General features: G+C 48.4%; 1 protein-coding gene across 2 annotated transcripts in view; it reads right to left on the bottom strand.

Annotated features, from left to right (window-relative positions):
• LOC106612150 (disintegrin and metalloproteinase domain-containing protein 19-like) overlaps positions 1 to 23,536 on the bottom strand; it is a 68,612-nt gene that overhangs the window by 25,660 nt on the left and 19,416 nt on the right. For both annotated transcript variants that reach the window (XM_045724170.1, XM_045724169.1), the window contains exons 4-7: positions 2,808 to 2,886; positions 2,528 to 2,604; positions 906 to 1,113; positions 554 to 619 (exon numbers count right to left, since the gene is read on the bottom strand). In XM_045724170.1, the coding sequence (XP_045580126.1) occupies positions 554 to 619; positions 906 to 1,113; positions 2,528 to 2,604; positions 2,808 to 2,886 (430 nt within the window). The remainder of the gene's footprint in view (positions 1 to 553; positions 620 to 905; positions 1,114 to 2,527; positions 2,605 to 2,807; positions 2,887 to 23,536) is intronic.

The raw sequence follows: 23,536 nt of genomic DNA on the forward strand, positions 1-23,536 counted from the left end.
ACAGACCCTGTTAGGTCTCATTAGAACAGACCCTGTTAGGGTCTCATTAGAACAGACCCTGTTAGGTCTCATTAGAACAGACCCTGTTAGGTCTCATTAGAACAGACCCTGTTAGGTCTCATTAGAACAGACCCTGTTAGGTCTCATTAGAACAGACCCTGTTAGATCTCATTAGAACAGACCCTGTTAGGTCTCATTAGAACAGACCCTGTTAGGTCTCATTAGAACAGACCCTGTTAGGTCTCATTAGAACAGACCCTGTTAGGTCTCATTAGAACAGACCCTGTTAGGTCTCACTAGAACAGACCCTGTTAGGTCTCATTAGAACAGACCCTGTTAGATCTCATTAGGGGGAGTGGGGAGGATGTGGTTGAAGTATGACGATAGAGAGATGAAGGGATGGGGGAGATGTAACAGAGTGATGGATGCTCTCTAGTTCAGTATGAGGCACAGGTCAGAAGAGGAGATGGAGGTCATGCATCCTTTTACCTTCTCAACTGACTAACTGGAATAAATGGCCATGTAAAATGGACTAAGGTGTCTGGCCTCTTACCTCAGCATGGTCAGCTACCAGCAGCAGCTCTACATACTTCATACTCTGGCCCACGTCTCTACGCTCCTGGAGAAAATCAGGACATATTAGAGAACTTTACAGCCAACTTTTACAGTGCATTATTACTTGTTATAAGTATGAGCGCGCACCACACACATATACCCCCCCCCCCCCCCCTTCCATAATGGTTTATTATCAACTCATCGTATGTTTTGCATCTATTTTTCATCAGTCTTAAAATGCCTGACATTTCTTGGATATTTCACTGATTCAAAGCAGCCCTCTATTCACTGGAGAAGATAGTGGTTGTTTTCATATCAGATACCAGTCTAACCATTCCTGCTCCACTCACCCTTCCACCCCGCGCCGTCATCATTCCCTGGATGAGGTCATCCAGACCTTCCCCCTGGCCCTGGTTGCTATGGCGATGCCCGCAAGTTCCGTTAGGCAGACGGAGGTTCTTGGCTCGGAACACAGCGTGAGGAGGCTGTGTATCCATGGTGGCGGTGGGCAGGGGTTCTATCAGGTAGCTGACGCTGGTGTTCACCGTAATCAGTCCCCTAGGGAAACAGAGATCTGAATCACAACAGTTCCAGGCTAGAAAACAAAGGAAAACTATTATAGCTGGGGAAAACGTAGTGGTTCTTCAGTCTCTGGTTTAAGAGAGAATCCATCAAATAATTATTGAGAGAAGTTAGATATGGCAGAATGTAAAACTAGAAACCGCTGGGATTTACATGTCAGGTCTGAGACAACTAAATCCTGGCTGAACTGTATGTTGAACTGTGTATATAAATCCTGATACCGGATGGGTATCAGGTGTAGAGAGAAAGAGAGAGACAGATAGAGAAAGAAGGAGGAGGGAGAAAGAGAGAGAGAGAAGGAAGAGTAGAAAAATAGAGATTAAATTGGATCAGGGAGACACCCAGCACATATCAGGTTCTGACTCAGTGGGGATTGGATCAGGGAGACACCCAGCAAATAGCACCCTTCTCCAGATGCTTCTACAGCCCTGTGTGTGTGTGTGTGTGTGTGTGTGTGTGTGTGTGTGTGTGTGTGTGTGTGTGTGTGTGTGTGTGTGTGTGTGTGTGTGTGTGTGTGTGTGTGTGTGTGTGTGTGTGTGTGTGTGTGTGTGTGTGTGTGTGTGTGTGTGTGTGTGAGCACTCCTCCTCCTGCAGATGTTCTGTCAATGTATGTGTCTGTTATTCTCCTACAACCGTCGCCTCTGTGAACCCAGAAAGGAAACAACAGCACGGCTGGATCCCTGGAGCTTCAGTGACTTAACATGGAACCCAAATGACCTAGAAACACACTGGCCTGCATATCTCAACAGTCAGTGCATGGCCAATAAATAAACCATCTTTTGACCTGCTCTCCTATTGTGCTGGTTTGAGAATGACCGTGTGACAAATATATGTCTGAATTGTCATTAAAATAAAATGTATAAATATTTAGGAGGCATGTCTTTGTCACAACGTCGACTGAAGGTGGCGCCTCTCCTCGTTCGGGCGGCGCTCGGCGGTCGTCGTCGCCGGCCTACTAGCTGCCACCGATCCTCTTTTCATATTCTTTTGGTGAGGTCTGGTTTATGTGTGCACCTGTATTGTGTTAGATCGTTAGTGGGGGGGTATTTAGTCTGTCTGTTTAGGTTTGGGGATTGTGCGGGATTGTTTTTGTCTGGTTAGGTTAGGTTGGGGTTTAGGCATTCCCTCTGCATTTTGTGTGTTAAGGCATACGAGTTTTTCTGGGCTGCGACCCTACTCTGTTTTTGGGCTCTTACTGTTATTGTATTTTCGCCCTGCCTTACATGTTGTTGGCAGTTTTGGACTGTTGCCTATTAAAATGTGTGTTCATGGACCTTAGTCTCCTGCGCCTGACTTCACCCCTCCAGCTGCTTTGAGTTCCTGACAGTCTTATTCAATGGCATTAGTGATCACCACTTCCACCAGAAATGTTACCTGTGGTAACTCTTACCTGAGACCTGAGCAGGTGCTGAGTGCTGCACTGGACCCCTCCACACCACGGACGTCACCATGGTAGAAACAGTGGCCCTGCAACATGAGAGGAGAGTTAAACAAACTCACATCATGTATTTTTCTTTTTGTCATGATGTCACCTAAGATTTAAGAGCTTGGTCAGCCTGTCTCTGATTCAGCCGACTCTTTTGCCATTTGACATCCACAAATCAGAAATAGGCTGGTTACATGATTACCCCCCTATTGTGAGATGCTTTAGAACACCCCATTGAACTCACAGTGCTGGGTGGATTGGAGGTCTGGCGGGAACCACTGGGACTGTACCATATCTCCTGATATCCGGGGGCCAATAACTGCCTGGAACATACGGAACGGGAGAGAGAGAGAACATTACCCCACTGAAAACAGTGCTGGTGAATAGAATACACTGTCACCATCAAACAAAGGGGAGCGGGGTGCTTCTGTCAGAGAGAACAGAGAGAGGGAAAGGGAAAGAGAACATGACAGGAGTGTGATAGAGTGAGTGAGAGAGGAAGAGAGAGAATGAAAGTGAGCGATGAAAAGTGAGAAAAGAAGAGAGAGAGAAATACTGTGTTCCTCTCCAGGGGCACACAGCTCATGAAACATTAATTGTGACATTCTGAGTTACAAAGGTAAAGAGAGTACCTCAAAGCATTACAGAGAGATACAGATACAGAGAGATACACAGAGAGATACAGATACAGAGAGATACAGAGAGGTACAGAGAGAGATACAGATACAGAGAGACACAGATACAGAGAGATACAGATATAGAGAGATACAAAATATGATGTAAATACAACCCATATTTATGCTTATTTATTTTCCCTTTTGTACTTTAACCATTTGTACATCATTACAACACTGTATATATACATACATAATATGACATTTGTATTGTCTTTATTCTTTTGGAACTTGTAATGTTTACTGTTAATTTTTATTGTTTATTTCACTTTTGTATATTATCTACCTCACTTGCTTTTGCCAATAAAGCCCCTTGAATTGAATTGAATTGATACACAGAGAAATACAGATACAGAGAGATACAGAGAGATACACAAAGAGATACACAGAGAGATACAGATACAGGGATGCACAGAGAGATACAGATACAGAGAGATACACAGAGAGATACACAGAGAGATAGAGATACAGAGAGATATAGAGAGACAGAGAGATACACAGAGAGATATAGAGACACAGAGAGATACACAGAGAGATAGAGATACAGAGAGATACATAGAGAGATACAGATACAGAGAGATACACAGAGAGATGCACAGAGAGATACAGATACAGAGAGATACAGATACAAAGAGATACAGAGAGATAGACAGAGAGATACACATAGAGAGAGATATAGAGAGATACACAGATAGATAGAGATACAGAGAGATATAGAGAGACAGAGAGATACACATAGAGATACAGAGAGATATAGAGAGATACACAGAGAGACACACAGAGAGATATAGATACAGAGAGATACATAGAGCGATACAGATACAGAGCGATACAGAGAGATACACAGAGAGATAGAGATACAGAGAGATACATAGAGTGATACAGATACAGAGCGATACAGAGAGATACACAGAGAGATAGAGATATAGAGAGACAGAGAGATACACAGAGAGATGCACAGGGAGATACACAGAGAGATACACATAGAGATAGAGATATAGAGAGCCAGAGATACACATAGAGATAGAGATACAGAGATATAGAGAGACAGAGAGATACACAGAGAGACAGATGTAAAAAGAGACAGAAAGATACACAGAGAGATAGAGATACAGAGAAATACATAGAGAGATACAGAAACAGAGCGATACAGAGAGATACACAGAGAGATACACAGAGAGACAGATATAAAGAGAGATAAAAAGAGATACACAGATACACAGAGAGACAGAGATAAAGCCCTTTGAATTTAATTTCATTGATAGAGATACACAGAGAGAAAGATATAGGGAGAGATACAGAGAGACAGATATATAGAGAGATACACAGAGAGAGACAGAGATTGATATACACAGAGAGACAGAGATAAAGAGCAACCCAGACTCAACCCTATTAAAGAAACAATCCTATCTACAACATATACAATCCCAAACCTTTCTGTCTGGTCAGAAAAGCTATTTTTCCCTCCCAGACATTTGGATAATAACTATGTCTACATCAATAGAGTGACTGTTTGTTTGTCCAACGACACTATGACAGGGCTTTCAGTCAACTCTTACTTCTGGACTTTTCTAACGCCCTTACTGAATGGGTTCATGCTGAATTTGGAGTGTCACCCTGGGTAAACTCATAGTTAGGATGTGAGAGCCTGGTCAAACACACACAGATGCTCTATAGACAGACCAACAAACATTCAGGGGTCTTGTGCAGATGTTTATTTTGTTGCTCTGATTGGTTCCAAGTCTGTCTCAATCCACTCTTCCTGTTTTCATTCAAATACTAAACCACACTACCAGCTGTTATAGGTCTCTCTCTTTCTCTAGCACTCACTCTCTCTCTCTCTCCCTCTCTCTCTCTCAGATCCATCAAACTAAGGAATGCAGTTGGACCATGCTGAACACACACACACACACACACACACACACACACACACACACACACACACACACACACACACACACACACACACACACACACACACACACACACACACACACACACACACACACACACACACACTTGGGATAGATCTTTCTTCATCACTGGGTTTGGCTGAGGGCTCACACGAATAGCTAGAACAAACTCAAGATTATCTATACCTCCACCCATCTCTCTATCATCCATCTCTTCTATACCTCCACCCATCTCTCTATCATCCATCTCTTCTATACCTCCACCCCTGACCTATTCACTGGACGTGCTACCTGTCCCAGACCTGCTGTTTTCAACTCTCTAGAGACAGCAGGAGCGGTAGAGATACTCTCAAAGATCGGCTATGAAAAAGCCAACTGACACTTACTCTTGTGTTACTGACTTGTTGCACCCTCGACAACTACTATGATTATTATTATTTGACCATGCTGGTCATTTATGAACATTTGAACATCTAGTCCATGTTCTGTTATAATCTCCACCCGGCACAGCCAGAAGAGGACTGGCCACCCCTCATAGCCTGGTTCCTCTCTAGGTTTCTTCCTAGGTTTTGGCCTTTCTAGGGAGTTTTTCCTAGCCACCGTGCTTCTACACCTGCATTGCTTGCTGTTTGGGGTTTTAGGCTGGGTTTCTGTACAGCACTTTGAGATATCAGCTGATGTAAGAAGGGCAATATAAATAAATTTGATTTGATTTGATTTGATCTCTCTATCATCCATCTCTTCTATACCTCCACCCATCTCTCTATCATCCATCTGTTCTATATCTCCACCCATCTCTCTATCATCCATCTTTTCTATACCTCCACCCATCTCTCTTTCATCCATCGTTTCTATACCTCCACCCATCTCTCCATCCATCCATCTTTTCTATACCTCCACCCATCTCTCTATCATCCATCCATCTTTTCTATACCTCCACCCATCTCTCTATCCATCCATCTCTTCTATACCTCCACCCATCTCTCTATCATCTATCTCTTCTATATCTCCATCCATCTCTTCTATACCTCCACCCATCTCTCTATCATCCATCTTTTCTATACCTCCACCCATCTCCCCTTCCATCCATCTTTTCTATACCTCCACCCATCTCTCCATCCATCCATCTTTTCTATACCTCCACCCATCTCTCTATCCATCCATCTCTTCTATACCTCCATCCATCTCTATCATCTATCTCTATATCTCCATCCATCCATCTCTTCTATACCGCCATCCATCTCTCTATCCATCCATCTCTTCTATACCTCCATCCATCTCTCTATCATCTATCTCTTCTATATCTCCATCCATCCATCTCTTCTATACCTCCATCCATCTCTCTATCCATCCATCTCTTCTATACCTCCATCCATCCATCTCTTCTATCCCTCTATCTTGGTCAGATGGTAGTTTCTCCTGAGGGCTAGTTTCAGTTTCAAACACAGAGCCATCAGCAACAATCAACTGTCATCATTATCTAGCATCAAATCTATATAATCAAATCTATATAATCAAATCTATATCATCAAATCTATATAATCAAATCAATATAATCAAATCTATATAATCAAGTCTATATCATCAAATCTATATAATCAATTCAATACTCATCTTTAAAACCAAAACGATTTAGGGCAAAAGAGTTCATCTTAAGAAAGGAAATAGAGGAACTAACAGTACAGATAGATAGCAATAAAAACTCTAACATAGAGGAACTAACAGTACAGATAGATAGCAATAAAAACTCTAACATAGAGGAACTAACAGTACAGATAGATAGCAATAAAAACTCTAACGTAGAGGAACTAACAGTACAGATAGATAGCAATAAAAACTCTAACATAGAGGAACTAACAGTACAGATAGATAGCAATAAAAACTCTAACGTAGAGGAACTAACAGTACAGATAGATAGCAATAAAAACTCTAACATAGAGGCACAGAATAAGTTAGAGGAAAACTAAAAGAAATGGAAAACTACAAGACTTATTTAAGAAAGATCAAGATGAATATATTATAAAAATAAAGCAAACTGGATGGAATATGGGTAAAAATGCACAAAATATTTTTTTTTTAATCTTCAACATAGAAATTCTAACAAAAAGAATGTATAGAAATGTGTTATCCATGATTTACCAAAGTATATTTTGAAAGAGGATGTCACGACTTCCGCCGAAGTCCGTCCCTCTCCTTGTTCGGGCGATGTTCGGCGGTCGACGTCACCGACCTTCTAGCCATCACTGATCCATTTTTCATTTTCCATTGGTTTTGTCTTGTCTTCCTTCACACCTGGTTCCAATCCCATCAATTACATGTTGTGTATTTAACCCTCTGTTTCCCCTCATGTCCTTGTCGGAGATTGTTTATTGTAAGTGTTTGTGTACGTCTGTACTGGTGTGTGTCGGGTTATGTGTACCCATTGATTTTTATATTTATGTTTTCCGGTGGGTTTTTTGTATTAAACTGCGCCGTTGGAAACACAGTTATTTCTCTCCTGCGTCTGACTTCTCTGCCGCCAGTTAAACACCCTTACAGAATCTCCGACTGTACTATGGAGTCAGCAGGAAACGTTACCCCGGCCATAGGAGTGGAGGAGCGCGTCCAGGAGCATGCAGCAATACTACACCATCTTGGCACCACCATGGATCACGTTGTCCAGACAATGGACCACTGGGAGAGACAGGGAGTTTTTCCAGCGCCTCCACCAGCACAACCGGGGTCTCCCCTGAGCGCCCCTTTCCCGCTTGAACCCAGTGGGATTCGTCTCTCCTTGCCCCAGGAGTACGACGGGAGGGCTGCGAACTGCCAGGGGTTCCTGTTACAATTAAACCTCTACCTAGCCACCGTCAACCCAAATCCATCGGGTCGTGAGAGGTTGTCCACCCTCGTCTCGTGCCTCACTGGGAAAGCCCTGGAGTGGGCCAACGCCGTGTGGAGAGAGGGAGATGCGGTGTTGGACCAGTTTGAGGAGTTCACCCGCCGTTTTCGGGCAGTCTTCGACCACCCGCCCAAGGGTAGAGCGGTGGGTGAACACCTCTACCATCTGAGGCAGGAGACGAGGAGCGTCCAGGAGTTCACCCTGGAGTTTAGGACCCTGGCTGCCGGCGCGGGATGGAACAACAGGGCCCTGATTGACCATTACCACTGCAGTCTGCGCGAGGATGTCCGTCGGGAGCTGGTCTGCAGAGACACCACCCTCCCGTTCAACCAGCTGGTGGACCTGTCCATCTGGCTGGACAACCTGCTGGCTACTCACGGCTGTCCAGATCAGGGTCTGGTGGTTCCATCCCCCCGCACCCCCTCTCCGATACCCATGGAGCTGGGAGGGGCGGTATGCAGGGAGACCGGAGGGGGTTCCCGCTCGTGCACCATCTGTGGCCGCAGAGGTCACACTGCCGGTTGGTGCCGGGTTGGTTCCTCTGGGAATCGAGGCAGCAGGCAGGGCGCTCTGGCGTCACCCCAGGTGAGCCGGCACCATTCTCACCCAGAGCCCTCTGTTGCACATATGTTTGTGTCTGTCACTTTTCCTGAGTTTTTCCTGCATTCCCAGCATAAGGCGCTCGTAGATTCAGGTGTGGCTGGGAATTTCATTTATAGAGCGTTAGCTCATAGTTTAGGGACCCCCCATTGTTCCCATGGTTGTGCCCTTCCCCGTTCACGCCTTAGATAGTCGACCATTAGGGTCAGGGTTGATTAGGGAGGTCACCGAGCCTTTGGGCATGGTGACGCAGGGGGGTCATATGGAGAGAATTAGTCTCTTCCTCATTGACTCTCCTGCGTTTCCCGTGGTGCTGGGCCTACCCTGGTTAGCTTGTCATAACCCCACTGTTTCTTGGCCACAGAGGGCTGTCACGGGGTGGTCGCAAGAGTGCTCAGGTAGGTGTTTAGGGGTTTCCGTTGGTGCTACAACGGTGGAGAGTCCAGACCAGGTCTCCACCGTGCGCATTCCCCCTCAATATGCCGATTTGGCTCTCGCCTTCTCCAAAAAGAAGGCGACTCAATTACCACCTCATCGACGGGGCGATTGTGCGATAGACCTCCTGGTAGACGCTGCACTTCCCAGGAGTCACGTGTATCCCCTCTCACAGGCAGAGACGGAGGCTAGGGAAACATATGTCTCCGAATCCCTGCGTCAGGGGTACATTCGGTCCTCCACTTCACCCGCCTCCTTGAGTTTATGTTTTGTGAAGAAGAAGGAGGGGGGTCTGTGTCCGACTATCGGGGTCTGAATCAGATCACTGTGAGGTATAGTTACCTGCTACCTCTCATAGCCACAGCGATAGAGTCAATGCACGGGGCGCGCTTCTTCACTAAACTAGATCTCAGGAGCGCTTACAACCTGGTGCGTATCCGAGAGGGAGACGAGTGGAAGACGGCTTTCAGTACCACCTCTGGGCACTATGAGTACCTCGTCATGCCGTACGGGTTGATGAATGCGCCATCAGTCTTCCAAGCCTTTGTAGATGAGATTTTCAGGGACCTGCATGGGCAGGGTGTAGTGGTGTATATTGTTGACATTTTGATATACTACGCTACACGCGCTGAGCATGTGTCCCTGGTGCGCAGAGTGCTTGGTCGCCTGCTGGAGCATGACCTGTATGTCAAGGCTGAGAGATGCCTGTTCTTCCAACAGTCTGTCTACTTCCTAAGGTATCGCATTTCCACTTCAGGGGTGGAGATGGAGAGTGACCGCATTGCAACCGTGCGTAATTGGTGGACTCCCGCCACGGTAAAGGAGGTGCAGCGGTTCTTAGGGTTTGCCAACTACTACCGGAGGTTTATCCAGGGTTTTGGTCAGGTGGCGGCTCCCATTACCTCACTGCTGAAGGGGGGCCGAGTGCGCTTGCAGTGGTCAGCTGAGGCGGACAGGGCTTTTAGTCACCTGAGGGCTCTGTTTACCTCGGCTCCCATGTTGGCCCATCCAGATCCCTCTTTGGCGTTCATAGTGGAGGTGGACGCGTCCGAGGCTGGGATAGGAGCGGTGATCTCTCAACGCTAGGGTACGCCACCGAAGCTCCGCCCCTTTGCCTTCTTCTCGAAGAAGCTCAGCCCGGCGGAGCGAAACTATGATGTGGGGGACCGGGAGCTGTTGGCTGTCGTCAAGGCCTTGAAGGTGTGGAGACATTGGCTTGAGGGGGCTAAACACCCTTTTCTCATCTGGACTGACCACCGCAATCTGGAGTGTATCCGGGCGGCGAGGAGACTGAACCCTCGCCAGGCAAGGTGGGCCATGTTTTTCACCCGTTTTTGTATTTACCCTCTCATACAGACCAGGCTCTCAGAACGTTAAGGCAGATGCATTGTCCCGGCTGTATGACACAGAGGAGCATGGATCCCACTCCCATACTCCCGGCCTCTTGCCTGGTGGCACCGGTGGTGTGGGAGCTGGACGCGGACATTGAGCAGGCCTTGCGTACAGAGCCCGCTCCCCTTCAGTGTCCGGTTGGGCGTCTGTACATACCATCTGCTGTCCGCGATCGGCTAATCTATTGGGCCCATACGTCATCTTCCTCTAGTCATCCGGGTATCGGTCGGATGGTGCGCTGTCTTAGTGGAAAGTACTGGTGGCCCACTTTAGCTAAGGACGTGAGGGTTTATGTTCCCTCCTGCTTGGTGTGCGCCCAGTGCAAGGCTCCTAGACACCTGCCCAGAGCTAAGTTACAACCCTTACCTGTTCCACAACGGCCATGGTCGCACCTGTCGGTGGATTTCCTGACTGATCTTCCTCGTTCACAGGGTAACACCATAATCCTGGTTGTTGTGGATAATTTGTCTAAGTCCTGTCGTCTCCTCCCTTTGCCCGGTCTCCCTACGGCCCTACAGACTGCGGAGGCTCTATTTACACACGTCTTCCGGCGTTACGGGGTGCCTGAGGATATAGTGTCTGATCGGGGTCCCCAGTTCACGTCGAGGGTCTGGAGGGCGTTCATGGAACGTCTGGGGGTCTCGGTCAGCCTTACCTCAGGTTTTCACCCTGAGAGTAACGGGCAGATGGAGAGAGTTAACCAGGATGTGGGTATGTTTCTGAGGTCTTATTGCCAGGACCGGCCGGGGGAGTGGGCAGCGTTCGTGCCCTGGGTAGAGATGGCCCAGAACTCGCGCCGCCACTCCTCCTCTAACCTTTCTCCCTTCCAGTGCGTATTGGGGTATCAGCCGGTTCTGGCTCCTTGGCATCAGAGTCAGACCAAGGCTCCTGCGGTGGACGACTGGTTCCGGCGCGCGGAGGAGACATGGGACGCCGTCCATGTCCATCTTCAGCGCGCCGTACTGCGCCAGAAAGTTGGCGCAGACTGTCACCGCAGTGAGGCCCCGGTGTTCGCACCGGGGGAATGGGTCTGGCTCTTGACCCGAAACCTGCCCCTCCGCCTGCCCTGTTGGAAGCTGGGTCCGCGGTTTGTGGGGCCATTTAAAGTCCTGAGGAGAGTAAACGAGGTATGATACAGGTTACAGCTTTCCCCCGATTACCACATTAACCCCTTGTTCCATGTGTCTCTCCTCAGGCCGGTGGTGGCTGGCCCGCTCCAGGAGTCTGAGGTGCGGGAGGTTCCTCCGCCCCCTCTGGACATCGAGGGGGCCCCGGTGTACTCCGTTCATTCCATACTGGATTCGAGACGTCGGGCGAGGGGCCTTCAGTACCTCGTGGACTGGGAGGGGTATGGTCCAGAGGAGAGATGCTTGGTTCCAGTGGAGGACGTGTTGGATCCTTCTATGCTGTGAGATTTCCACCGTCTCCATCCAGATCGCCCTGCGCCTCGCCCTCAGGGTCGTCCCCGAGGTCGGTGCTGACGCGCAGCTGGAGCCACGCGTCAGGGGTGGGGTACTGTCACGACTTCCGCCGAAGTCCGTCCCTCTCCTTGTTCGGGCGGTGTTCGGCGGTCGATGTTACCGACCTTCTAGCCATCACTGGTCCATTTATCATTTTCCATTGGTTTTGTCTTGTCTTCCTTCACGCCTGGTTCCAATCCCATCAATTACATGTTGTGTATTTAACCCTCTGTTTCCCCTCATGTCCTTGTCGGAGATTGTTTATTGTAAGTGTTTGTGTACGTCTGTACTGGTGTGCGTCGGGTTATGTTACCCATTGATTTTTATATTTATGTTTTCCGGTGTTTTTTTTTTGTGATAAACTGCGCCGTTGGAAACACAGTTATTTCTCTCCTGCAGCTGACTTCTCTGCCGCCAGTTAAATACACCTTACAGAGGAAGCAATGTACTTTCATTTCAGTCTCCTCCATTTCCACTAACTGAAGTTAATTGAAAGGATTTGTTTTCTATTAATAATGTAAAATTAACAGCCGTACAGAAAGACTCATGTGAAGACCTAATTACAGAGGAGGAACTTCTAGATTCAATTAAAGCCTTCAAGTCTGGGAAAACTCCAGGGCTGGATGGCATACCAGTTGAGGTATATCAAATATTTTTCAATGTACTCAAAGGTCCATTATTAACATGTTTTAACCACTCTTAAAAATGGTAGACTATGAAATACTCAGCAAGAAGGTCTGATTTCACTATTACTGAAACAGGACCCAGGTGGTAAATATTAAGATCCAGTCCACCTAAAAAACTGGTGACCGCTTACTCTTCAGTGTTGTAATGCCAAAATCCTAGAAAAATGCATAGCGCATAGAATTAAAAATGTATTGTCGGATATTATTCATTCAAATCAGACAGGTTTTTTTTTTTACATGGATGATAGATTGGAGATAATATAAGACAAGTACTGGAAACAATAGAACACTATGAAATATCTGGGATACCAGGCCTGGTATTCATAGCTGACTTTAAAAAGGCCTTTGATAAAGTACAACTGGAAAAGAGAATCTCTTATACAATGGGTTAAAGCTACGTATAGTAACCCCAGGTGTAAAATAGTCAATAATGGCTACTTTTCGGGAAATATTAAATTGTCAATAGGAGTAAAACAAGGCTTTCCACTATCGCCATATCTATTTTATTATGGCCATTGAAATGTTAACTATTAAAATTGTATCCAAAAATAACATCAAGGGGCTACAAATTCAGGTCTTATAAACAAAGGTGTCATTGTACACTGACGATTCATGTTTTCTTTTAAATTATTTTTGGTTCCCTGCACAGCCTCATAGAGGATCTAGATACTTTTTCTAACCTCTCTAGATTAAAACTTAATTATGATAAGTGCCCCATATTACGTATTGGATCACTGAAAAATGCAACTTTTCATTACCGTGTAGTTAACCAATAAAATTGTCCGACGGTGAAGTGGACAGACTCAGTATTCATATCACAAACGATTCAATGAATTTCAATAGAAAGTTAGCCAAATTAGATAAGATTTTGCTACCATGGAAAGGACAACACTTGTCTATTTGTGGAAATATCACCCTGATTAATTATTTAGTCATATCCCAGTTTACTTATTTACTTATCCTCTATGGGATCGGTGTCCCTAAACCGGGACGGTTGTTGCTAACTTGCACTAATGTGACTAGAATGACGTTGTAAACAACAGCCAACTTTCCAGGACAATGACATGTCTTATATGGGCAGAAAGCTTAAATTCTTGTTAGTCTAACTGCAGTGTCCAATTTACAGTAGCTATTACAGTGAAAAAATACCATGCTATTGTTTGAGGAGAGTGCACAACAACAAAACACTTTTATCACGGCAACTGGTTTGATACATTCACCTCTGAAGGTAAATAATGTACTTACATTCAGTAATCTTGCTCTGATTTGTCATCCTGAGGGTTCCAGAGACAAAATGTAGCATAGTTTTGTTTGATAAAATACATTTTTATATTCAAATGTAGGAACTGGGTTCTACCGTTTGATCCCCTGCTCTCTCTGTATATTCCACTTTATTTAGAACGGCAAGCCAGACAAAATTAAATGGGCCTATTTATATAATTATCACATCCTGACCATAGAAAGCTTTTATTTTCTATGGTAGAGTAGGTCAGGGCGTGACAGGGCGTTTTGTCTAGTTTATTTATTTCTATGTTGGTTCTAGTTTCTTTTTTCTATGTTCGGTTTTTTGTATGATTCCCAATTAGAGGCAGCTGGTCATCGTTGTCTCTAATTGGGAATCATATTTAAGTTGTTGTTTTTCCGACTAGGTTTTGTGGGAGATTATTTTGAGGTAGTGTGTGTGTCACCTCTTCGTCACAGTTTGTTATTTTGTTTAGTAGTTTATTTGTATGTCTTGCATAGTTTCACAGTTATAATAAAATGTGGAACGATACACACGCTGCGCCTTGGTCTCCTTCGTACGACAACCGTGACAGAATCTCCCACCACCAAAGGACCAAGCAGCGAGACCAGGAGTGGGGGACATACTGGACTTGGGAGGAGATATTGGATGGAAAGGGATCCTGGACTTGGGAGGAAATCCAGGCAGGACAGGATCGCCTTCCATGGCGGGAGACACAAGCGCTGAAGGAAGGACAGCAACGACGACAAGGTTCACGGCCACGACACAAGCCCAAGAAGCAACCTCAAAATATTTTTTGGGAGGAGAGTGAACGGAGGGGAGATTTAGAGACGTTTGAGGAATTGTTGGATCAATTTGAGGAGAGTGAAGAGAGAGAGAGCTGTTGGTTTGGTGTAGTATGCACGGCATTCATCCTGAGGAGCGTGTTAGTCGTCCAATGCCTCCTGTGTCAGCTCCCCGTACTCGTCCTGAGAAGTGTGTTAATGTTCCGGTACCATTAAGGCCGGCTATACACACCAAGTCTCCAGTGCGCCTTCACAGAAATGGCAATTTTCCCTTAATTCGGATTGGGACTGGATGGTCTTCAGAGATAGATGGGAGGGGTTGAAGGTAGCAGAAGGCTGGGACTGGATGGGCTTCAGAGATAGATGGGAGGGGTTGAAGGTAGCAGAAGGCTGGGACTGGATGGTCTTCAGAGATAGATGGGAGGGGTTGAAGGTAGCAGAAGGCTGGGACTGGATGGTCTTCAGAGAGAGATGGGAGGGGTTGAGGAGAGCTGAAGGCTGGGACAGGATGGTCTTCAGAGATAGATGGGAGGGGTTGAGGGGAGCTGAAGGCTGGGACTAAAAACAAACAAAAGATAACTAATGTAAAATATACTGTCCGTGAAATGTATGTAGTATGTATGAACTGGAAGTGGAAGCCTAAGTATTGTTGTCCATTAGTTTACTCCAATTAGGGGAGGGGTGGTAGGGTTAGGGGTAAATAATAAAGAAGGAAAATATATTTAAATATATATACAGTCAAACGTTTGGACACACCTACTCATTCTAGGGTTTTTCCTTATTTTTCCTTTTTTCTACATTGAAGAATAATAGTGAAGACATCAAAACTATGAAATAACACATATGGAATCATGTAAATTAAAATGTAAATGATATCCCATTCACCATTCAATTTCTTAGAGGGGGAGTGTACTAAAAGAGAAAACAGAAGGAGTGGGGAGGAGGATGAGTGAGCATTTGTTGTCTCTCTCCTTTGGAATTCTGGGACAGAGAAGCTCATTGATCCAATCATCCTAGAGAGAGGGGGGAGACAAGACCTGTCCCATCCCCAACAGACAACCACTCCCTCCCTCCCTCCCTCCAGCACAGGCCACACACAGCCCCCAGCAGCACAACATTAATACTCGTTAGGGTTCACTGTATCCGGATGACATCCCCCTGCACTGGGCAAAGGTAGAGTGTGCTGCTATGACATTTATTTAGAGTCTGCAACCTTTCTCGCTATCTCCCCCGTTTCTCTCTTGTAATCTTTTCCCTCCTCCTGCGCCTCCTCCTCCTCTTCCTCCTCCTTCTCCTCCTCTCACCTCTGCTTTGAGAGCCGTCTCTCTCTCCTCTCTCTCTTTTTCTCTCATTCTCTCTTTCTCGTTTGCCTCTAACTTCTCTCTCTATCTCTCCTCTCTCTCTTCTCTCTCTCTCTTTCTCTGTGTGATACTAATCCCAGTTAGCTATCATAGTGCTGAGCAGTACTGAGTTGACAGTCCTTATGGGAGGTTACTGCCTGACACAGTGATGGTCCTAGAGGAGGTTACAGCCTGACACAGTGATGGTCCTAGAGGAGGTTACAGCCTGACACAGTGATGGTCCTAGAAGAGGTTACAGCCTGACACAGTGATGGCCCGAGAGGAGGTTACAGCCTGACACAGTGATGGTCCTAGAGGAGGTTACAGCCTGACACAGTGATGGTCCTAGAGGAGGTTACAGCCTGAAACAGTGATGGTCCTAGGGGAGGTTACAGCCTGACACAGTGATGGTCGTAGAGGAGGTTACAGCCTGACACAGTGATGGTCCTAGAGGAGGTTACAGCCTGACACAGTGATGGTCCTAGAGGAGGTTACAGCCTGACACAGTGATGGTATTGGGGGAGGTTACAGCCTGACACAGTGATGGCCCTAGGGGAGGTTACAGCCTGACACAGTGATGGTCGTAGAGGAGGTTACAGCCTGACACTGTGATGGCCCTAGAGGAGGTTACAGCCTGACACAGTGATGGTCCTAGAGGAGGATACAGCCTGACACAGTGATGGTCCTAGAGGAGGTTACAGCCTGACACAGTGATGGTCCTACGGGAGGTTACAACCTGACACAGTGATGGAGTGATGGTCCAAGGGGAGGTTACTGCCTGACACAGTGATGGTCCTAGGGGAGGTTACAGCCTGACACAGTGATGGTCCTAGAGGAGGTTACAGCCTGACACAGTGATGGTCCTAGGGTAGGTTACAGCCTGACACAGTGATGGTCCTAGGGGAGGTTACTGCCTGACACAGTGATGGTCCTAGAGGAGGTTACAGCCTGACACAGTGATGGTCCTAGAGGAGGTTACAGCCTGACACAGTGATGGTCCTACGGGAGGTTACAACCTGACACAGTGATGGAGTGATGGTCCAAGGGGAGATTACTGCCTGACACAGTGATGGTCCTAGGGGAGGTTACAGCCTGACACAGTGATGGTCCTAGGGGAGGTTATAGCCTGACACAGTGATGGTCCTAGAGGAGGTTACAGCCTGACACAGTGATGGTTCTAGGGGAGGTTACAGCCTGACACAGTGATGGTCCTAGGGGAGGTTACAGCCTGACACAGTGATGGTCCTAGAGGAGGTTACAGCCTGACACAGTGATGGTTCTAGGGGAGGTTACAGCCTGACACAGTGATGGTCCTAGGGGAGGTTACAGCCTGGCACAGTGATGGTCCTAGAGGAGGTTACAGCCTGACACAGTGATGGTCCTAGAGGAGGTTACAGCCTGACACAGTGATGGTCCTAGAGGAGGTTACAGCCTGACACAGTGATGGTTCTAGGGGAGGTTACAGCCTGACACAGTGATGGTCCTAGAGGAGGTTACAGCCTGACACAGTGATGGTCCTAGGGGAGGTTACAGCCTGACACAGTGATGGCCCTAGGGGAGGTTACAGCCTGACACAGTGATGGTCGTAGAGGAGGTTACAGCCTGACACTGTGATGGCCCTAGAGGAGGTTACAGCCTGACACAGTGATGGTCCTAGAGGAGGTTACAGCCTGACACAGTGATGGTCCTAGAGGAGGTTACAGCCTGACACAGTGATGGTCCTACGGGAGGTTACAACCTGACACAGTGATGGAGTGATGGTCCAAGGGGAGGTTACTGCCTGACACAGTGATGGTCCTAGGGGAGGTTACAGCCTGACACAGTGATGGTCCTAGAGGAGGTTACAGCCTGACACAGTGATGGTCCTAGGGTAGGTTACAGCCTGACACAGTGATGGTCCTAGGGGAGGTTACTGCCTGACACAGTGATGGTCCTAGAGGAGGTTACAGCCTGACACAGTGATGGTCCTAGAGGAGGTTACAGCCTGACACAGTGATGGTCCTACGGGAGGTTACAACCTGACACAGTGATGGAGTGATGGTCCAAGGGGAGGTTACTGCCTGACACAGTGATGGTCCTAGGGGAGGTTACAGCCTGACACAGTGATGGTCCTAGGGGAGGTTATAGCCTGACACAGTGATGGTCCTAGAGGAGGTTACAGCCTGACACAGTGATGGTCCTAGAGGAGGTTACAGCCTGACACAGTGATGGTCCTAGAGGAGGTTACAGCCTGACACAGTGATGGTCCTAGGGGAGGTTACAGCCTGACACAGTGATGGTCGTAGTGGAGGTTACAACCTGACACAGTGATGGAGTGATGGTCCAAGGGGAGATTACTGCCTGACACAGTGATGGTCCTAGGGGAGGTTACAGCCTGACACAGTGATGGTCCTAGAGGAGGTTACAGCCTGACACAGTGATGGTCCTAGGGTAGGTTACAGCCTGACACAGTGATGGTCCTAGGGGAGGTTACTGCCTGACACAGTGATGGTCCTAGAGGAGGTTACAGCCTGACACAGTGATGGTCCTAGGGGAGGTTACAGCCTGACATAGTGATGGTCCTAGAGGAGGTTACAGCCTGACACAGTGATGGTCCTAGAGGAGGTTACAGCCTGACACAGTGATGGTCCTAGAGGAGGTTACAGCCTGACACAGTGATGGTTCTAGGGGAGGTTACAGCCTGACACAGTGATGGTCCTAGAGGAGGTAACAGCCTGACACAGTGATGGTCCTAGGGGAGGTTACAGCCTGACACAGTGATGGCCCTAGGGGAGGTTACAGCCTGACACAGTGATGGTTGTAGAGGAGGTTACAGCCTGACACTGTGATGGCCCTAGAGGAGGTTACAGCCTGACACAGTGATGGTCCTAGAGGAGGTTACAGCCTGACACAGTGATGGTCCTAGAGGAGGTTACAGCCTGACACAGTGATGGTCCTACGGGAGGTTACAACCTGACACAGTGATGGAGTGATGGTCCAAGGGGAGTTTACTGCCTGACACAGTGATGGTCCTAGGGGAGGTTACAGCCTGACACAGTGATGGTCCTAGAGGAGGTTACAGCCTGACACAGTGATGGTCCTAGGGTAGGTTAAAGCCTGACACAGTGATGGTCCTAGGGGAGGTTACTGCCTGACACAGTGATGGTCCTAGAGGAGGTTACAGCCTGACACAGTGATGGTCCTAGAGGAGGTTACAGCCTGACACAGTGATGGTCCTACGGGAGGTTACAACCTGACACAGTGATGGAGTGATGGTCCAAGGGGAGGTTACTGCCTGACACAGTGATGGTCCTAGGGGAGGTTACAGCCTGACACAGTGATGGTCCTAGGGGAGGTTATAGCCTGACACAGTGATGGTCCTAGAGGAGGTTACAGCCTGACACAGTGATGGTTCTAGGGGAGGTTACAGCCTGACACAGTGATGGTCCTAGGGGAGGTTACAGCCTGACACAGTGATGGTCCTAGAGGAGGTTACAGCCTGACACAGTGATGGTTCTAGGGGAGGTTACAGCCTGACACAGTGATGGTCCTAGGGGAGGTTACAGCCTGACATAGTGATGGTCCTAGAGGAGGTTATAGCCTGACACAGTGATGGTCCTAGAGGAGGTTACAGCCTGACACAGTGATGGTCCTAGGGTAGGTTACAGCCTGACACAGTGATGGTCCTAGGGGAGGTTACTGCCTGACACAGTGATGGTCCTAGAGGAGGTTACAGCCTGACACAGTGATGGTCCTAGAGGAGGTTACAGCCTGACACAGTGATGGTCCTACGGGAGGTTACAACCTGACACAGTGATGGAGTGATGGTCCAAGGGGAGGTTACTGCCTGACACAGTGATGGTCCTAGGGGAGGTTACAGCCTGACACAGTGATGGTCCTAGGGGAGGTTACAGCCTGACACAGTGATGGTCCTAGGGTAGGTTACAGCCTGACACAGTGATGGTCCTAGAGGAGGTTACTGCCTGACACAGTGATGGTCCTAGAGGAGGTTACAGCCTGACACAGTGATGGTCCTAGGGGAGGTTACAGCCTGACATAGTGATGGTCCTAGAGGAGGTTACAGCCTGACACAGTGATGGTCCTAGAGGAGGTTACAGCCTGACACAGTGATGGTCCTAGAGGAGGTTACAGCCTGACACAGTGATGGTTCTAGGGGAGGTTACAGCCAGACACAGTGATGGTCCTAGAGGAGGTAACAGCCTGACACAGTGATGGTCCTAGGGGAGGTTACAGCCTGACACAGTGATGGCCCTAGGGGAGGTTACAGCCTGACACAGTGATGGTTGTAGAGGAGGTTACAGCCTGACACTGTGATGGCCCTAGAGGAGGTTACAGCCTGACACAGTGATGGTCCTAGAGGAGGTTACAGCCTGACACAGTGATGGTCCTAGAGGAGGTTACAGCCTGACACAGTGATGGTCCTACGGGAGGTTACAACCTGACACAGTGATGGCGTGATGGTCAAAGGGGAGGTTACTGCCTGACACAGTGATGGTCCTAGGGGAGGTTACAGCCTGACACAGTGATGGTCCTAGAGGAGGTTACAGCCTGACACAGTGATGGTCCTAGGGTAGGTTACAGCCTGACACAGTGATGGTCCTAGGGGAGGTTACTGCCTGACACAGTGATGGTCCTAGAGGAGGTTACAGCCTGACACAGTGATGGTCCTAGAGGAGGTTACAGCCTGACACAGTGATGGTCCTACGGGAGGTTACAACCTGACACAGTGATGGAGTGATGGTCCAAGGGGAGGTTACTGCCTGACACAGTGATGGTCCTAGGGGAGGTTACAGCCTGACACAGTGATGGTCCTAGGGGAGGTTATAGCCTGACACAGTGATGGTCCTAGAGGAGGTTACAGCCTGACACAGTGATGGTTCTAGGGGAGGTTACAGCCTGACACAGTGATGGTCCTAGGGGAGGTTACAGCCTGACACAGTGATGGTCCTAGAGGAGGTTACAGCCTGACACAGTGATGGTTCTAGGGGAGGTTACAGCCTGACACAGTGATGGTCCTAGGGGAGGTTACAGCCTGACATAGTGATGGTCCTAGAGGAGGTTATAGCCTGACACAGTGATGGTCCTAGAGGAGGTTACAGCCTGACACAGTGATGGTCCTAGAGGAGGTTACAGCCTGACACAGTGATGGTTCTAGGGGAGGTTACAGCCTGACACAGTGATGGTCCTAGAGGAGGTTACAGCCTGACACAGTGATGGTCCTAAGGGAGGTTACAGCCTGACACAGTGATGGTCCTAGAGGAGGTTACAGCCTGACACAGTGATGGTTCTAGGGGAGGTTACAGCCTGACACAGTGATGGTCCTAGAGGAGGTTACAGCCTGACACAGTGATTGCCCGAGAGGAGGTTACAGCCTGACACAGTGATGGTCCTAGAGGAGGTTACAGCCTGACACAGTGATGGTCCTAGAGGAGGTTACAGCCTGACACAGTGATGGTCCTAGGGGAGGTTACAGCCTGACACAGTGATGGTCATAGTGGAGGTTACAGCTTGACACAGTGATGGTCCTAGAGGAGGTTACAGCCTGACACAGTGATGGTCCTAGAGGAGGTTACAGCCTGACACAGTGATGGTCCTAGGGGAGGTTACAGCCTGACACAGTGATGGCCCTAGGGGAGGTTACAGCCTGACACAGTGATGGTCGTAGAAGAGGTTACAGCCTGACACAGTGATGGCCCTAGAGGAGGTTACAGCCTGACACAGTGATGGTCCTAGAGGAGGTTACAGCCTGACACAGTGATGGTCCTAGAGGAGGTTACAGCCTGACACAGTGATTGTCCTACGGGAGGTTACAACCTGACACAGTGATGGAGTGATGGTCCAAGGGGAGGTTACTGCCTGACACAGTGATGGTCCTAGGGGAGGTTACAGCCTGACACAGTGATGGTCCTAGAGGAGGTTACAGCCTGACACAGTGATGGTCCTAGGGTAGGTTACAGCCTGACACAGTGATGGTCCTAGGGGAGGTTACTGCCTGACACAGTGATGGTCCTAGAGGAGGTTACAGCCTGACACAGTGATGGTCCTAGAGGAGGTTACAGCCTGACACAGTGATGGTCCTACGGGAGGTTACAACCTGACACAGTGATGGAGTGATGGTCCAAGGGGAGGTTACTGCCTGACACAGTGATGGTCCTAGGGGAGGTTACAGCCTGACACAGTGATGGTCCTAGGGGAGGTTATAGCCTGACACAGTGATGGTCCTAGAGGAGGGTACAGCCTGACACAGTGATGGTTCTAGGGGAGGTTACAGCCTGACACAGTGATGGTCCTAGGGGAGGTTACAGCCTGACACAGTGATGGTCCTAGAGGAGGTTACAGCCTGACACAGTGATGGTTCTAGGGGAGGTTACAGCCTGACACAGTGATGGTCCTAGGGGAGGTTACAGCCTGACATAGTGATGGTCCTAGAGGAGGTTACAGCCTGACACAGTGATGGTCCTAGAGGAGGTTACAGCCTGACACAGTGATGGTCCTAGAGGAGGTTACAGCCTGACACAGTGATGGTTCTAGGGGAGGTTACAGCCTGACACAGTGATGGTCCTAGAGGAGGTTACAGCCTGACACAGTGATGGCCCTAGGAGAGGTTACAGCCTGACACAGTGATGGTCGTAGAGGAGGTTACAGCCTGACACTGTGATGGCCCTAGAGGAGGTTACAGCCTGACACAGTGATGGTCCTAGAGGAGGTTACAGCCTGACACAGTGATGGTCCTAGAGGAGGTTACAGCCTGACACAGTGATGGTCCTATGGGAGTTTACAACCTGACACAGTGATGGAGTGATGGTCCAAGGGGAGGTTACTGCCTGACACAGTGATGGTCCTAGGGGAGGTTACAGCCTGACACAGTGATGGTCCTAGAGGAGGTTACAGCCTGACACAGTGATGGTCCTAGGGTAGGTTACAGCCTGACACAGTGATGGTCCTAGGGGAGGTTACTGCCTGACACAGTGATGGTCCTAGAGGAGGTTACAGCCTGACACAGTGATGGTCCTAGAGGAGGTTACAGCCTGACACAGTGATGGTCCTACGGGAGGTTACAACCTGACACAGTGATGGAGTGATGGTCCAAGGGGAGGTTACTGCCTGACACAGTGATGGTCCTAGGGGAGGTTACAGCCTGACACAGTGATGGTCCTAGGGGAGGTTATAGCCTGACACAGTGATGGTCCTAGAGGAGGTTACAGCCTGACACAGTGATGGTTCTAGGGGAGGTTACAGCCTGACACAGTGATGGTCCTAGGGGAGGTTACAGCCTGACACAGTGATGGTCCTAGAGGAGGTTACAGCCTGACACAGTGATGGTTCTAGGGGAGGTTACAGCCTGACACAGTGATGGTCCTAGGGGAGGTTACAGCCTGACATAGTGATGGTCCTAGAGGAGGTTACAGCCTGACACAGTGATGGTCCTAGAGGAGGTTACAGCCTGACACAGTGATGGTCCTAAGGGAGGTTACAGCCTGACACAGTGATGGTCCTAAGGGAGGTTACAGCCTGACACAGTGATGGTCCTAGAGGAGGTTACAGCCTGACACAGTGATGGTTC

Source organism: Salmo salar, chromosome ssa09 (genome assembly GCF_905237065.1).
Source record: "Salmo salar chromosome ssa09, Ssal_v3.1, whole genome shotgun sequence".
Lineage (NCBI taxonomy): Eukaryota > Metazoa > Chordata > Actinopteri > Salmoniformes > Salmonidae > Salmo > Salmo salar.